The 17,227-nt window shown below is 33.0% G+C and overlaps 2 protein-coding genes across 3 annotated transcripts in view; one reads left to right on the top strand and one right to left on the bottom strand.

Moving 5' to 3' along the window:
- Window positions 1–17,227, top strand: part of ZNF713 (zinc finger protein 713) — a 72,831-nt gene that overhangs the window by 13,719 nt on the left and 41,885 nt on the right. The gene's annotated exons all lie outside the window — the stretch shown is intronic.
- SEPTIN14 (septin 14) overlaps window positions 1–17,227 on the bottom strand; it is a 28,126-nt gene that overhangs the window by 1,535 nt on the left and 9,364 nt on the right. Inside the window, exons 4-8 of one of the 2 annotated variants that reach the window (XM_006181474.2) lie at window positions 15,330–15,516; window positions 14,367–14,528; window positions 5,045–5,141; window positions 3,575–3,743; window positions 1,891–2,023 (exon numbers count right to left, since the gene is read on the bottom strand). In XM_006181474.2, coding sequence (XP_006181536.1) covers window positions 1,891–2,023; window positions 3,575–3,743; window positions 5,045–5,141; window positions 14,367–14,528; window positions 15,330–15,516 — 748 coding nt within the window. Of the gene's footprint in view, window positions 1–1,890; window positions 2,024–3,574; window positions 3,744–5,044; window positions 5,142–14,366; window positions 14,529–15,329; window positions 15,523–17,227 lie in introns of those variants that run through there. The other variant, XM_032460384.1, reaches the window with a different exon arrangement.

Here is a 17,227-nt window from a genome sequence, read left to right as displayed (position 1 = left end):
GTATTTATAAATGATGGCAAAATCATTGAGAAAATTTTTACTTAAAGATGGGAGCATGAGGGTAGAAATCAGAGAAAGCTAAACTTTATCTTACTACATAAACATGTTAAAAATTAACTACTCTAGTGAGAGACTAAAAGTTTTCCTGCAAATCGGTTTCAAGATAAAGCCGTCCCCCCTCACCACTCCCTTTCAACATTGTACTGGAAGTCCTTGCTAATGCAAAAAAAGCAAGAGAAGGAAAATAAAACATATACAGATTGGGAAGAAAGACATAAAACTGTCTTTGTTCACAGATAATGTAATCATCTACATAGAAAATCCAAAAGAATTGACAAAAACTCCTGGAACAAATTGGAGATTATAGCAAGATGGCAAGATACAAAGTTAATATACAAAGATTAATTGCTTTCCTATATACCAGCAATGAACAAGTAGAATTTGAAGTAAAAAAACACAATGCTAATTGCATTAGCACCCCAAAAAAGAAATACTTGTATAAATCTAACAAAATATATGCAAGATCCATATGAGGAAAACTATAAAAGCTTGATGAAAAAAATTAGAGAAGAAAGCTAACTAAAGATTTCATGCTTATGGATAGGAAGATAATGTTGTCAAGATGTCAACTCTTCTCAACTTGATCTATAGACTCATTGCCATCCTAATCAAAATCCCAGCAATTTATTTTATAGATATTGACAAACTGATTCTAACGTTTTATGGCAAAACAAAAGATCCAGGATAACCAACACAATATTGAAGGAAAAGAACAAAGTTGAAGGATAGGTGACTGCCAGGTACATGAAAAAATGCTCAATATCACTGATCATCAGGGAAATGCAAGTCAAATTCACAATGAGATATCTCCTCACACCCTTCAAAATGGCTATTATCAAAAAGACAACACTTAACAAGTTCACAAAGATGTGAAGAGAAGGGAACACCTGGGCAGTGTTGGTGGGAATGTAAATTGATACAGCCACTATGGAAAACAGGATGGAGATTCCTATAAAAAAATTAAAAATAAAACTACCATATGATCCAGTAATTCCTCTTCTGGTTACTTTTCTGAAGAAAACCAAAACACTTAATTTGAAAAGATATATGCACCCCTATGTTCATTGTAGCATTATTTACAATAGCCAAGACATGGAAGCAACATTAACCACCAATAGATGGATGGACAAAGAAAATGTGGTATATGTATACAATTAAATATTACTCAGCCAGAGAAAAGAATGAAATCTTGCCTTTTGCAACAACATGGATGGAACTGGAGCGTATTACACTAAGTGAAATAAGTCAGATAGAGAGAGACAAATACCATATGATTTCACATATACATGGAATCTAAGAAACAATTCAAATGAACAAACATAATAAAATAGAAACACACTCGTAGATACAGAGAACAAACTGGTGGCTGCCAGAAGAGAGTGGAGTTAGGGGATGAGTGAAATAGGTAAAGGAGATTAAGAGATACAAACTTAAAATAAATGTCAGGGGATTTAATGTACAGCATGAGGAACAGAGTGAAAAATACTGTAATAGCTTTGTATGGTGACAGACATTAACAAGGACATCATGGTGATCATTTTGTAATGTATAAAAATATTGAATCACTGTTATATACCTGAAACTAATATAATATTGTAAGTCAGTTATACTTCAACTTAAAAAAATAAAAAAGCAAATTATCCAAGTATTATAGAAAAAATGACATTATAGACTGTAATTTTTAAAGGCTGTATTCAAAACATATATGGTAAACAGCTACTTTTTGAAGAATAGCAAGTATCCTCCAAAAAAATCATCCAAACTCTTGAGCTTAAAACCCCCAACTCACCTAAACTTGAATGCAAATTATATCCAACTAGCAATATTTACCTCTTTTTCAGCTTCTTTAAATGCTGCTTCTTTCTCCTTTACTCGCTGCATAAATTTCTGTTTCAACTCTTCTTCTTCCCTCTGACACTGATCAAAGAACTCCTGCCTTTTGGCTTCATAGATCTCTTGAAAACTAAAAAGAAATTTGTATTACCAGTATATTAAAATGTTAATATAAATAAACGTGTAAAATATATATTGTATGTTAAGTCACATATGAGAACATTTATCAGTATTCTCTCACGTATAGAATGAAAATGTCCATATCATGAGATGTTAAAAAGTGAGGTACCATATTAAATATGACTATAGAGAGTGTATACATAGAACATACTTGAATTTTGAAGCACTGTGTCAGTGATTTCTTTCTCCTACCATTTTTCATTATATCATACTTCTTCACATCTTCTAACAGCAAAATTTGAGGAAACTTCTAATTTATGAGGTTCTCAAAATAATAAAAATAAGGGAGGCATTTTTCAAAATAGGATTCATTTAAGATAGCTGGTTCAATTTTGGTTGTCTTCAGAGTTCCATAACTAAATATAACTAGATTGTTCTACACTGTCATACTTTTGCAGCACAAATCCTATCTCTCCTCAGTATAGCTAAGTACACCTGCCCTCAAACTATTTTCACTTCACTTCCATTGAAATCCAGTCCCCCAAAAACCGAGTTCCTCTGCTGAGTTTACAATTGAACTCTCTATCCAAAATGTTATTCTCTTGCTTGTCCAACACCTGTTCCCCTCAGGATTGAGGGGTATCAAAGAAGAAAGGGGACTAAAACCGAGCAGAATGCTGTGGGCCCTCCCTGGCACAAAAGCCTTTCTGTGTCCCCCAGTTTCTTGTTTGTAGGGAAGAGGCTTTCAGCCTCCTAGACCTTCCCTGGGTTTCAAAGGGCAGATTCAAACAGTTACTAATAAGGTTTCATACAGATCTTTGAGTTCTTCTACAGGAACTAAGGACCCCACCCAGGTGGAAGATGATAACTTCAGGCTGAGCACAAGCATGTGGACCCCAGACTGATTGGAACTGATGATTGAACACCACCCTGTTTTCTCACCGCCAACCAATCAGAGGGGGGTTACACACCCTGCAGCCCTCCCCCCAAATTTTGCCTATAAAAACTTCCTCCTGAAACCCATCGGAGAGTTCAGGTCTTTTTGAGCACAAGCCACCTATTCTCCTTGCATGGCCCTTGCAGTAAATCCTCCTCTGCTCTAAACTCCAACTTTTTGGTTTGTTTGGCCTCAGTATTTGGCGCATGAACTTGGGTTCAGCAATACCATAATGTTACACTGCTGCCTTTCCTCTTTGCTTCATCCAATCCTCAATATCCTTTGCCATCCTTCTCAGTATCCTTTGTCATCTTATGCCAGTTTTTACTAATATTTGCAAATCTCCTTCCTGAGCTTCTGTTTCATATAAAATTGAGTTTTTCTTTTGGATACACATTTCAGCATGCACACCTATTGGGTGCGTATAGATGAGCCTTTGCTCATTGTTACATTGCTCCTATTAACTCTCTCCATCTAAGTCTGAGGATGATTAAAGAACATAAAATTCAGGATGGCCCAGGATGTTAGAAGTACAGCTATTCTCATTCCCAAATAATTGCGTCTCAGGGTTGTAGGGGGTTTCTAAGTCACTCATCAGCTTGTTCTGGCAAGAACTCCACTCACCTAACAGGCTGGTTGTCTGGACCCACGTCAGGAAAGCCCATTTTCTGAAGTTTGCAGCACCTATAACGTTCATAGTGCTGAGTGTGGGTTTGTTCTTTCAAGTCTTCTGTATTTGTACAAAGAAGCATGTCCCGGAGCTTAACAAAGTCACAGTGATTTTCATTTTCCACTAGGCAGAAAAATAATAAAGCCACACTTTTTATCAATCCCTGTCACTCTGATTAAGTATTATTGAATGAATGCAGGCTTGAAAAAACACATTTCAAGTAACAGCTAAGAGATCATTCTGATTAATAGCTGTAATTCCTTTAACCATGTAACTATGGTCATATGGTATATACCAAATACACGTAGAGCTTATTTATAGACCAGGAAACTTCCTTTAAATTTACTAGAAAAAGAATAAATAAGAAACAATGAAATAACATGTTATATTAGAATGTGGCATACGTTTTCATTAATAATTATGTTAGTATTTTTCAAAGTAGTCTCAAGATATTTTACAGTGTGCTAACAAAGAATATAATTTCACTAAAGCAAATAACTTTATTAACGTAAATTCTGCTAATGTAAAGGCCTTAACAATTGTGCATGATTTAGTTACTAAATTCCATTTATACACCATATTTATTAGAACGAATTAGTCAATTTTCAAAATCACTCAGTGAATTTACATGGCTCTCTCCTTTGTTGGTCATATCCAAAAGACTGATCACACTATATTTTGTATTGTGTATAATATTGTAACCAAATGTAGTATTCATTAAAATATGTTGTTTTAAGTATATTTCATAAATTTTAAAATGTATAATATATTAATTGAAAATAGCACCTGGAAACTAGTACAGATAGAGATAATCCGGTCCCCAATAGTTATTATCACAAATATATGACCCAGACATAAAAGACTGCGATTACAATATTCCAACTCACTGTGATGCTAGGTACCTAATATAAATATCTAGGTATAGTTTATCCAGAGTTAAGTTGTATTTCTTTATTTTAAAAATAGTTTACCGTCCTTTTTTCTAGTGACCATTTAAAATACTTTATAAATTAGGTAGTAATTTATGTAACAGGTTTTAAGTACTAGTATTTGTGCTTCAGCGTTGTTCAAAGTTCTTTTGTTAAAAGCACTTTTCAACATTCTGAACGTGATGGTTTGTGCATAGAAAGATACGGCAGATGGAGGTAAATGAGGGGGTTCTGCCCAGTCTCTGAATTTTTGCCTGAAGCACCATCCAGAAAAGTCCTATTATAAATTATAGTCAAAATAAGCGTTAGCTTAAATGAAACAGAATCTGTGCTCCTTACTAGAAACTTGCTGTTTAGCAAAAGTTACCAATAATGACTCAAGTTAAAATTATATTTTCAAATATAGGTTATATAATTTATATAATTTTTGTAATTATATATATTATTTAAACATAATCATCCCAGAGCAAGGCTGCTTATCTTTGTTATACTTACCTTGTAAAACTCCCCAGGGGTACTGACGGCCTCTGACCATCCTTTTTCCAACTTTCACTTCATCCATACTTCCTACTACAGCAAAAGGTAAGAGCCCCTAGAAAATAAGAACAGTGTTAATCATCCTTCCTTATACCGATATGGCTTACTCTGTTACTCTTATTTCTGTTATGGAAATAACAGAGACAAGAATGTCATAATAAATTTATTCAAATGAGGGATCTATCCTGCCTAGGATTTTATGACTTGGCAGTAAATACGTGCAAATTGATTGCTGTAAGGGTCAGTGTCAGAACACACATACAGCTGAAAGCTATCTACTGACTGCTGTCTAAAAGCAAGGCATTTTGCTGTGGGGAATACAAAGACGAAAGTTTAGATAGACATATTATTCTTCTCACATTATCTTTACCCTGAAACGTAATATGCAAATCACTTTTAACTTCAGTTACTTTTAAAAGTAATAAAACTGTAACTATAATAATTAATCAAAATGTTGTATAAAGTATATTAATAAATAATTCTATATAGAAAAATGGAAATCAACATAAAAAAGAAACAAAAAGCATTCAAATCAGAAAGGAATAAGTAAAACTATCTGTTCACAGATGGCATTTTAAAAATATTTTTTTAAATTGAGATATAAGTAGCATATTAGTTTCTAGTGTACAACATGATTCAATATTTGTATATATTGTAGAATGATCACCACAATAAGTCTAGTTAACATCCATCACCACAGTTACAGTTTTTTTCTTGGGATGAGATCTTTTTGGATCTACTCTCTTAGTACCTTTCAACTATACAATACAGTATTATTAACTACAGTCACCATGCTGTACATTATATCCTTAGGACTTATTTGTCTTATAACTGGAAATTTGTGCCTTTTGACACCTTCACCCATTTTGCCCACTCTCCACCCCTGCCACTGGGAACCATCCACTTTATCTGTGAATTCAGATTTTTGTTTGTTTGTCTTTTAGATTCCAAATATAAGTGAGATCATATGGTATTTATCTTTCTCGAGTCTGACTTATTTCACATAAGGTCCATCCTTGTTGTCATAAATGGTGAGATTTCATTCTTTTTATAGTTGAATAATATTCTAGTGAGTACATAACACACATGCCAAATCTTCTTTATCCATTCATCCATTGATGGATGCTTAGATTCCTTCCATGTCTTGATTATTGTAAATAATGCTGCAATGCACAGGCAATGAACAGATATCTTTTTACATTGATGTTTTCAGTTTCTTTGGAGAAATACCCAGAAATGGAATTGCTGGATCATATGGCATTTCTGTTTTTAATTATTTGAGGAAACTCCATACTGTTTTCCATAGTGGCTCTATGAATTTCCACACCCATCAATAGTGCACAAGGGTTTCCTTTTCTCTACATCGTCGCCAACATTTGTTATTTCTTGTCTTTTCAATAGTAGTCATTTTAACAACTGCGAGGTGATATCTTATTGTGACTTTGATTTGCATTTCCCTGATGATTGATGACGTTGAGCAAGTTTTCATGTGTGTGTTGGCCATCTGGGTGTCTTCCTTGGAAAAATATCTGTTCAGTTGCTTTTCCATTATTTAATTGGATTTGTTTGCTTTTTTACTATGAGTCACATGAGTTCTTTAGATATTTTGGATATTAACCACTTATCAGATATATAATTTGCAAATATTCTTTCCCATTCCATACGTTACCCTTTCATCCTGTTGATAGTTTCCTGTTCTGTGCAGAGCTTATTAATTTGATGTAGTTCTACTTGTTTATTTTTGATGTCAAATTCAAAAAATCATCACCAAAAGGGGAGGGGAATAGCTCAGTGGTAGAGTGTATGCTTAGCATGCATGAGGTCCTAGGTTCTATCCCCAGTATCTCCATTAAAAAAAAAAAATCACCAAAACCAATGTCGAGGAACTTACTGCCTGTATTTTCTTCTAGGAGCTTTATGGTTTCAGGCCTTACATTCAAGTCTTTAATTCATTTTGAGTTAATTTTTGTATATCATGTAAGATAGTGGTCCAGTTTCATTCTTACACATGTGGCTGTCCAGTTTCCCCATCACGATTTATTGAAGAAACTGCTCTTTCCTCATTGTATATTCTTGGATCCTTTGTGTTAAATTAATTAAGCATATAAGCATGGGTTTACTTCTGGGCTCTATATTCTGTTCCATTTATCTCTGTGTCTGTTTTTATGCCAATACCACACTGTTTTCATTATGATAACTTTGTTATAATTTGAAATCAGGAAGCATGATACTCCAGCTTTGGTCTTCTTTCCTGAGATTGCTGTGGCTAATCAAGATCTTTATGGTTCCACATGAGCTTGAAGATTTTTCTATTTCTGTGAAAACTTCCATTGGAATTTTGATAGGGATTTCATTAAATCTGTATATTGATTTAGGTAGTAGGGACACCTAAAAAATATTAATTTTTCCAATCCATGAGAATGGAATATCTTCCCATTTATTTGTGTCTTTTTCGATTTCTTTCATTAATTTCTTACAGTTTTCAGTGTGCAAATTTTTCAACCCCTTGATTAAGTTTATTTCTGGTTATTTTAGTCCTTTTGATGCAATTGTAAATGGGATTGTTTTCTTAGTTTCTCTTTCTGGTAGGCCATTATTTGTGTATAGAAATGTAACACATTTCTGTATATTAATTTTGTATCCTGCAAATTTACGAAATTAATTTATTAGTTCTAGTGGTATTTTGGTGGAATCTTTAGGTCTTCCTTTATATAACATCATGTCATCTTCAAATAATGACTGTTTTACTTTTTCTTTTCAATTTGGAATCCTTTTCTTTCTTTTTCTTGTCTGTTTGCTCTGACTAGAACCTCCAATACAATGTTGAATAAACGTGGTGAGATTGGCCATTCTTGTCTTGTTCCTGATCTTAGAGGAAATGCTTTCAGCTTTTCACCATTGAATATGATGTTAGCTGCAGGCTTGTCATATATGACCTTTATTATGTTGAGGTATGTTCCTTCCATACCAACTTTGTTGAGAGTTTTTATCATGAATATATGTTGAATTTTTCCAAAAGCTTTTTTTCCATCTATTGAGATGACTATATACTTTTTATTCTTCATTTTGTTAATGTGGTGTGACATGGTATTACATGTAGAAAAACTCTAAAGATTTCACAAAAACACTGTTTAAAGTAATAAATTAATTCAATAAAGTTACAGGATACAAAATCGACTCATAAAAATCAGTTGCATTTTTATACACTACCTGATCAACACAGAAAGAAAATTAAGAAAACAATTACATTTGCAATAATATTAAAAATAATAAAATACTTAGGAATAAACCTAACCAAAGAGGGACTTAAATACTGAAAACAACACAATGTTGCTGAAAGAAATTAAAAGATAAACAAACAAATGGAAATACATCTCATATTCATGAATCAGAAGACCTAATATTGTTAAGATATTTTATTACCCAAAGTGATCTACGAACTTCATACAATTCTTATCTACATCCCAATGGCATGTTTTGAAGGAATATAAAAATCCATCCAAAAATTTCATGTGAAATCTCAAGAGACCTTAATAGTCAAAAACATCTTGAAAAAGAAGAACAAAGTTGGAGGTTTTACACTTCCTGAATTCAAAATATATTACAAATGTACAGTTATCAAAGCAGATTGGTACTAGCATAAAGAAGACATAGAGACCAGTGGAATTAACTGGTCTTAAGCCCAGAATTAATCCACATGTACTTGGTCAAATAATCTTCAACAAAAGTGCCAAGACAACTAAATTGGAAAAGGAAAATTTCTTCAACATATGTTGCTAGAGAAACTGATTATCAACAGGCAAAAAAAAAAAAAAAAAAATGAAGTTGGCACCTTATCTTACACCATATAAAAAATTAACTCACAGTCAATTAAAGACCCAAATTTTTGACTCAAAATTATAAAAATACTAGAAGAAAACAAAGAGATTGGATTTGGCAATGATTTCTTTAAGACAGCAAAAACACGGGCAACAAAAGCAAAAATAAACAAATGGTACTACATCAAACTTAAAAACTTTTGTACAATCAAAATACATAATCAGAGTAAAAAGTAAAAAACTTATGTAATGGGATACCATTTTCAAACCACATTGGTTAGGGATTTAATATCCAGAATATATAAATAATTCCTGTAACTCAACAAAAGTTAATAAACAAATTTTAAATGGGCAAAAAATTTGAATAGACAGTTGTCCAAAGATGAATACAAATGGTGAAACAAGCATGTGAAAATATGTTCAACATCACTAACCATTAGAGAAATACAAAACAAATCCACAATGAGATATAACTTCACATCCATTAAGATAGCTTCTATTTTTTTTTTGACTTTAACAAGTGTCGGCAAAGGTGTAGAAGAAATGAAACCATTGTGCACTGATGGTGGAACTGTAAAATGGTGCAACTATTATAGAAAACAGTATTATTGTTCCTCAAAAAATTAAAAATGGAATTACCACATGATCCAACAATTAATTCTCCTTCCAGAAATATATCTGAAGAAATCAAAAGCAGGGTCTCAGAGAGATACTTGCACTCTGTGTTAACTGCAACATTATTCACAATAGCCAAGAGGTGGAAGCAAACCAAATGTCATGGACAAATGAACAGATAAACAATGGAATAAAACTTAGTCTTATAAAGGAAAGAAATCTTGTCAAACACTGCAATATGGATGAACCACCAAAGTTACTGGGCACATGCAGACTGCATAGGGATGACCCCACATAAGAACACCTCTTCAAGACCAGAATAAGTAACTGTTTCCCCTAAGTTAATAGAAACAGAGAAAGTTAAACAAAATGAAAAGACTGGAATTTGTTTCAAACAAAAGAACAAGAAAACAACCCTGAAAAAAACAACGAATGAAACAGAGATAAATAATTTACTGGATAAAGAATTCAAAGCATTAGTAATAAGAATGATAACTGAACTGGGGAAAAGAATAGATGAACACAATAAGAATTTTAACAAGGAGCTAGAAAAAAAATTTTTTTTAAAAAAAAGAGCCAATCAGACTTGAAGAATATAATAACTGAAATGAAAAACACACTAGGAGGAATTGACAGCAGATTAGGTGATATAGAAGAACATATAAGTGATATGGAACATAGAATAACGGAAATCACCCAATCAGAATAGCAAAAAGAAAAACAATTTAAAAAATGAGAACAGTTTAAGGGACCTGTGCAGCAACATGAGGTGTACTAACATTCACATTAAAGGGATCCCAGAAGAAGAGAGAGAAAAGAGTTGAAAATGTATCTGACAAAATTATGGCTGAAAACTTCCCAAACCTGAAGAAGGAAACAGATACCTAGGTACAGGAAGCACAGAGTCCCAAACAAGAGAACCCTAAAGAGACCCACAGCAATACATATCATAATTAAAATGGCAAAACTTGAATAAAAAGAGATAATTCTGAAGGCAGCAAAAGAAAACCAAATAGTCTCATACAAGGGAACCACCATAAGGCTATCAGCTGATTTTTCTACAGAAGCTTTGCAGGCCAGAAGGAAGTGGCAAAATATATTTAAAGCACTGAGGGGTAAAACCTACAACCTAGGATATTCTACCCAGAATGGTTACCATTCAAATTCAATGAGAGATAAAGAACATCTAAAACAAGCAAAAACTAAGAGTTAACCAATGCTAAACTGACCCTAAAAGAAGTGTTAGAGGGTCTTCTCTAAGTGGAAAAGAAAGGCTATAAGAGAAAATAAGAATCTATAGGAAAGGAAAAATCCTACTAGTAAAGGCAAATATATAGTAAGGGCTGTGGATCCATCATGTAAATAAGTTAGTATTAAGACTGAGATAAAAATTATAAAATTAACTATAACTGCAATAAACAATTAAGGGATAAGCATGAAGACATAAAATATAACATCAAACACAAAATGTGGGGGAGGGGAGAAAAATGTAGATCTTTTATAATGTGTTTGAACATAAATGACTACTAGTTTAAAACAAGTAGATCTAGTTATAGGTCCACATATATGAACCCCATGGTAACCACAAATCAAAAACCTACAATAAATACACAAAAACTAGAGAGAAGGAACACAGGGATACCACTGTAGAATGTCAGCAAACCACAAGGGAAAAGACTAAAAGAAAAAAGAACAGAGAGAGAAAAACCCATAAAACAAGTAACAAAATGGCAATAAGTACATACCTATCAATAATCACTTTAAGTGTCAGTGGACTGAATGGCTCCAATCAAAAGACATAGGGTGGCTGATTGGATAAAAGCAAGAAGACCCATCTATATACTGCCTACAAGAGACTCACTTCAGAGCTAAGAACACATACAGACTGAAAGTGAGGGGATGCAAATGGAAATGAAAAGAAAGCTGGGCTATCAATACTCACATAGACAAAGTCTATAACAAAAGACAAAGAAGGGCATTATATAATGATAAAGAAATCAATACAAGAAGAGGATATGATGTTTCTAAACAAATGTGCACTAAGTACATATAAAGATATAAAGCAAGTATTAACAGATATAAAGGGAGAAATTGACAATAATACAGTAATAGTAGTGATGTTAACATACCACTTACATCAACGGGCAGGTAAATCCAGACAGAATATTAACAAGGAAACAGTGGCCTTAAATAACACATTAGATCAATTGGACTTAATAGATATCTACAAGACTGTGCATCCAAAAACAGCAAAATCACATTCTTTTCAAGTGCACATGAGACATTATCCAGGATGGATCACCTGATAGACCACAAAACAAATCTTAACAAATTTAGGAGGATATAAACTATATCAAGCATGTTTTCTGACCACAGTGGTACAAAACTAGAAATCAACTACAGAAAGAAAAATAGGAAAAGGACAAAGATATGGAGACTATACAACATGTGACTAAAAACCAATGGGTCAATGATGAAATTAAAGAAGAAACCAGAAAATACCTTGAGACAATGAAAATGAAAATGCAACTTTCCAAAAATCTACAGGATGCAGCAAAAGATATTCTAAGAGGAAAGGTTATGGTGATACAGGTCTTCCTGAAAAAACAAGAAAAATACTCAAACCACTTAACCTACCAATTATACGGATTAGAAAAAGAAGAACAAACAAAGCCCGAAGTCAGCAGAAGAAAGGAATAATAAAGATCAGAGAGGAAATAAATGAAATAGAGACAAAAAAGATAAATGAAATCAACAGCTGGTTTTCTGAAAAGATAAACAAAATTGACAAGCCTTTAGACTGGCTCATTAAAAAAAGAGAGAGGACTCAAGTAAGCAAAATAAGAAGTGCAAGAGGAGAAACTACAATGAATAGTGCAGAGATACAAAAAAAATCATAAAAGAAAACCATGAATAGTTAAGCCAACAAATTGGACAACCTAGAAAAAATTGATAAATTCCTAGAAATATACAATCTTCCAAAACTGAATCAGAAGGAAATAGGTAATCTGATCAGACAAATCTCTAGGATTGAAATTGAATCGGTGATCAAAAAACCCCTAGCAAACAGAAATTCAAGACTGGATAGCTTCAAAGGGTAATTCTACCAAACATACAAAGAAGAGCTAATACCAATCCTTCTCAAACTACTCCAAAAAATTGAAGAGGAGGGAGCACTCCCAAGTTCATTATGAGGCCACTGTCAGCCTGATAGTAAAACCAGACAGAGACACTACAAAAGAAGAAAATTACAGGGCAATATCTCAGACGAATATAAATGCAAAAATCCTCAAAAAGTATTAGGGAACTAAATTCAACAATATATAAAAAGAATCATAAACCATGATCAAATGGAATCCATCCCAGGGATGCAAGGATGGTTCGCTATCTGAAAAGCAATCAAAATGACACATCACATTAAAAAAATGAAGGATACAAATCTCATGATCATCTCAATAACCACAGAAATTGAAACCACAATGGATACCACCTCACATCTATTAAGGTAAGCTACTATTTTTAAAAAAGGGAACAAGTGTTGGCATGAATGTGGATAAACTGAAATCCTTGTGCACTTTTGGTGGGAATGTAAAATAATGCAGCCACTATGGAAAAACAGTATGGTGATCCTCAAGAAATTAAACATAGAATTACCATACAATCTGGCAATTCCACTTCTTGGCATATACCCAAGGGAACTGAAAGTAGGAATTCAAAGAGATATTTGCACAGACATAAAAAGACAAATACTATATAATTTCATTTAGTAGAAGTATCTTAAGTAATCAAATTCATAAGGACAGAAAGTACAATATGGTGGCCAGGGGCTGAGGGGAAGAGTAATGAGGAATTGTTTATTACAGAGTTTTAGTTTTGCAAGATGAAAAGAGTTCTGTGGATAGAAGGTGGTGATGATTGTAGCACAACATTGTGAAGGTATAATGCCACTGGACTGTATCATTTAAAAGGTTTAAGATGGCAAATTTCTTGTTACGTGTATTTTACCACAATTTTTAAAACTCTTAGAAGAAAACTTGTAAGTAAACCTTTATTACTTTAGATTTGACAAAATATTCTTAGAAATGACATCAAAAGCACAAGCAACAACAAAAATAGATAAATTGGACTTCATCAATATTAAAAAGCTTATGTTTCAAAGAACATGAAAAATAAAGTGAAAATATGACAAACAGATTGGGAGAAAATATTTGCAAATCACATATCTCATAAGGAACTTGTATCCAGAGTATATAAAGAACTCTTACAATTCAATAATAAAAAGGCAAAAGCTCAACAAAAAATGGACAAAAGGTCTGAGTAAATGCTCCTCTTGGGAAGACATACTAATAGCCAGTAAAACCATGGAAACATGACCAAATGTTGTGTAATTTCATTCATATGATATATCTAGTGCAGAGGAATCTGAAGAGAGAGAAGTTGATTAGTGGTTTCCTAGGGTAGGTAGACAGGAGGGCTGACAGGTAGTAGGGGAGAGAAGCTAAAGAGTATGGAGTTTCTTTTCAAGATAATAAAAATATCCTAAATTTGTTTGTGGGGATGGTTGCACATATCTGTGAACAGACTAAATCGTATACTTAAATGGGTGAATCATATACTATGTAAACTATATCTCAACAAAACTATTTTTAAAAGCATTGATTCTCAGCAAACATTTTTCAAAATTGAGAAAGAAAAACATTCTCCCACACAGCATTTTGGAGAAAAATACCTTATTTATAGTGTCTTTGTTAGATACAAGTGACAATATATTACTCATATTGTTACTCATAAATTCTGTTTTCATTTCCACATGTAAAACAATTGACATTCAGTCGTTAGGAGCTTACATTCATTGAGGAGTTCACCTGAGCAGAAGTTTCATCATCTGTTGGGAACTGGTATATCTGGATGCCATTACTAACCAATTCACTCATGATCCTACACTTAAATTTCTGTAAATCGTTTTTAGAAATTGCATCTGCTTTGGCAATCAGTGGTACAATGTTCACCTATTAAGAAGGAAGCAAACAAAATATTACTATTGAGAATTTGTTATTAGTCCTGGAATTTTTACAGTCAAAACCTCACAATTTCTGACAACAAATTTTCATAACTAGATAATCACTATCACTAATCACTATCATGACTTCTTCACAAAATTGCTTTCCAAAATCGATTGGTACTTTTGAAGATTAATCGTTAATCAGAATTCAGGTTTAGAAGTCTTAATTTTCTTTCTCTTCTCAAATGTTCTTACACTTTCAACACATCTGGAGTTAGTAAAATGTAAACAGTAGAATGAGGTAGTCTATTTAATTCACTATCAGTTTTATTTCTTATTAAACTGAATGTTAAAAAAGTCAAAAGAGATCTTTCATCAAAATTGTAGAGCAGATTAATTCTTTCTACCTGTCATTCATTTGCAGCACCTTCTCTGTAAATCCATCTTAATCAATATCCAATTTTAACAGATCCTTATCCTATCTAGATGTCTTTGCAGATAGCTCTACTTGTATTTGCAAAAAAACACCTAAAAATAATGGACTTTTTTGTTACTATACTCGAAAGGCTGTGTGTGTGTATATGTGTGTAGCACCTAACAAAAAATGTTCACTTGTAATTTGTACAAAGAAATTATTTCTATATTGCATATTTGAGGTTGAATTTTGTGCTTTAAAGGATAACAGAGGGGAAAAGATGCATATGCATATTACAAAGTAACAGATTCATGTGTTCAGATGCCTTCAAGATTTGGATGATCTCAAAAGAAGTATCAAATCTTGATAGGTTGATGGATTTACCAGACACACCTTACTATCAATGTTCTTCATGGTCAATACATCAAGGGACTTCAGAGAATGTCCTGTAGGTGAAATGAAGTAAAGGCACACGTGGACACGGGAATCATGGTAGTCAGCGAAGGAACGTTTAATTTTCAGTTCTTCTTGAAGATAGGCCTCAAATTGAGCATCTATGTAGTTAACAATTGGCTGATAGCTGAAAAAAAATGATCATTTAAATATTTAGCTTAATAGATTAATAACATCTGAAATCTGCATTTTTACCACTTAATATGTATGTAATATGTGTACTCACTAGTTTGCCACAGTGATTAAAAATGTGTATAACATGTCCACACAAAGATAACAATTACAAACCAATTACAATTACAAACCAATAAAAAAGGCCCGTGCTTTATATTGTTTATAGAAATGGCAAAATGAGTTATCGGTTCAATGCAATCCCAATCAGAAACCAAATTTTTATATGTGTACATATGTGTAAATACAAAGAACCGAGAATGCTCAAGACATACTGAAAAACCAAGGAGATATATTCTTCATATATCAGGTCTTATTATGAAGCTAAAATACTTAATACAGCATGGGATCAGCACAAGGATAAATAGATTAAGGCTGTTCTATGTCATGCGACTGACAAGGGCTTGATTTCCAGACTATATAAACAGCTCATACAACTCAAATAACAAAAACAAACAAACAAACAACTCAATCAAAAAATGGGCAGAAGACCTAAATAAACATTTCTCCAGTGAAGACATACAAATGGCCAATAGGCACAGGAAAAAATGCTCGATATCACTAATTATCAGAGAAATGCAAATCAAAATTACAATGAGGTATCACCTCACACTGGTCAAGATGGCCATCATTCAAAAGTCCACAAATGATAAATGCTGTAGAGAGTGTGGAGAAAAGGGAACCCTTGTCTGTTGGTGGGAATGTAGTTTGATGTAGTTGGGAAGTAGTATGGCGATTCCTTAAAAATCTAAAAATAGACTTACCATATGTTCCAGTAATCACCCTTCTGGGCATATATCCAGAGGAAACTCTAACTAGAAAAGATACATGCACCCCAATGTTCATAGCAGCACTATTTACAATAGCTAAGACAGATGTCTATTGACAGATGATTGGATAAAGAAGATATATATATATATAATCTCCAGATCCATCCATGTTGCTGCAAATGGCATTATTTTATTCTTTTTTATGACTGAGTAGTATTCCATTATATAAATATATCACAGCTTCTTATCCAGTCCTCTGTCTATGGACATTTAGGTTGTTTCCATGTCTTGTCTATTGTATATAGTGCTGCTCAGTCTGGCTAGAGGTTCAAAATTACTAATCTTTTCAAAGAACATGCTTTTGGTTTTACTGATTTTCTGACTTTTTTTCTGTTTTCGTAAATTTCTGCTCTACTGTAATTTTTCTTTTCTTTTTCTTGATTTAGGGTTAATTTGTTCTTATTTGTCTGGTTTAACATGGAAACCTACATCACTGATTAGTTCTTCCCTAATATAAGGATTTCATGCTATAAAAATGTACATGCTAAGCAGTACTTTTGCAGTATCCTATAGTTTTTTTTAAACTATGGGTCACCTAGCAGGAGATCTATTCTTATAACAAAATTTTAATTGTACAATAAAGTACTGTTAAATATAGGCACTAGGTTGTACAGAAGTTCTCCAGTTATCTCGCATAGCTGAAATTTTATACCCATTGAACAGTAATTCCCCATTTCTCCTTCCAACCACCACTGGCAACCAACATTTTATTCTGCTTCTGTGAATCTGACTAGTGGTTGTTATCTAAAAATGGAAATGTTCAACACCTGTGAGAAGCAGGTTATAACTTGAATAGAAAGAAGTTTACCTAGGACATTTGTTTTGGAATATCTATTA

Source organism: Camelus ferus, chromosome 18 (genome assembly GCF_009834535.1).
Source record: "Camelus ferus isolate YT-003-E chromosome 18, BCGSAC_Cfer_1.0, whole genome shotgun sequence".
Lineage (NCBI taxonomy): Eukaryota > Metazoa > Chordata > Mammalia > Artiodactyla > Camelidae > Camelus > Camelus ferus.
The sequence above is the reverse complement of the archived record's forward strand: the minus strand, read 5'-3'. Positions and strand labels throughout refer to the sequence as shown.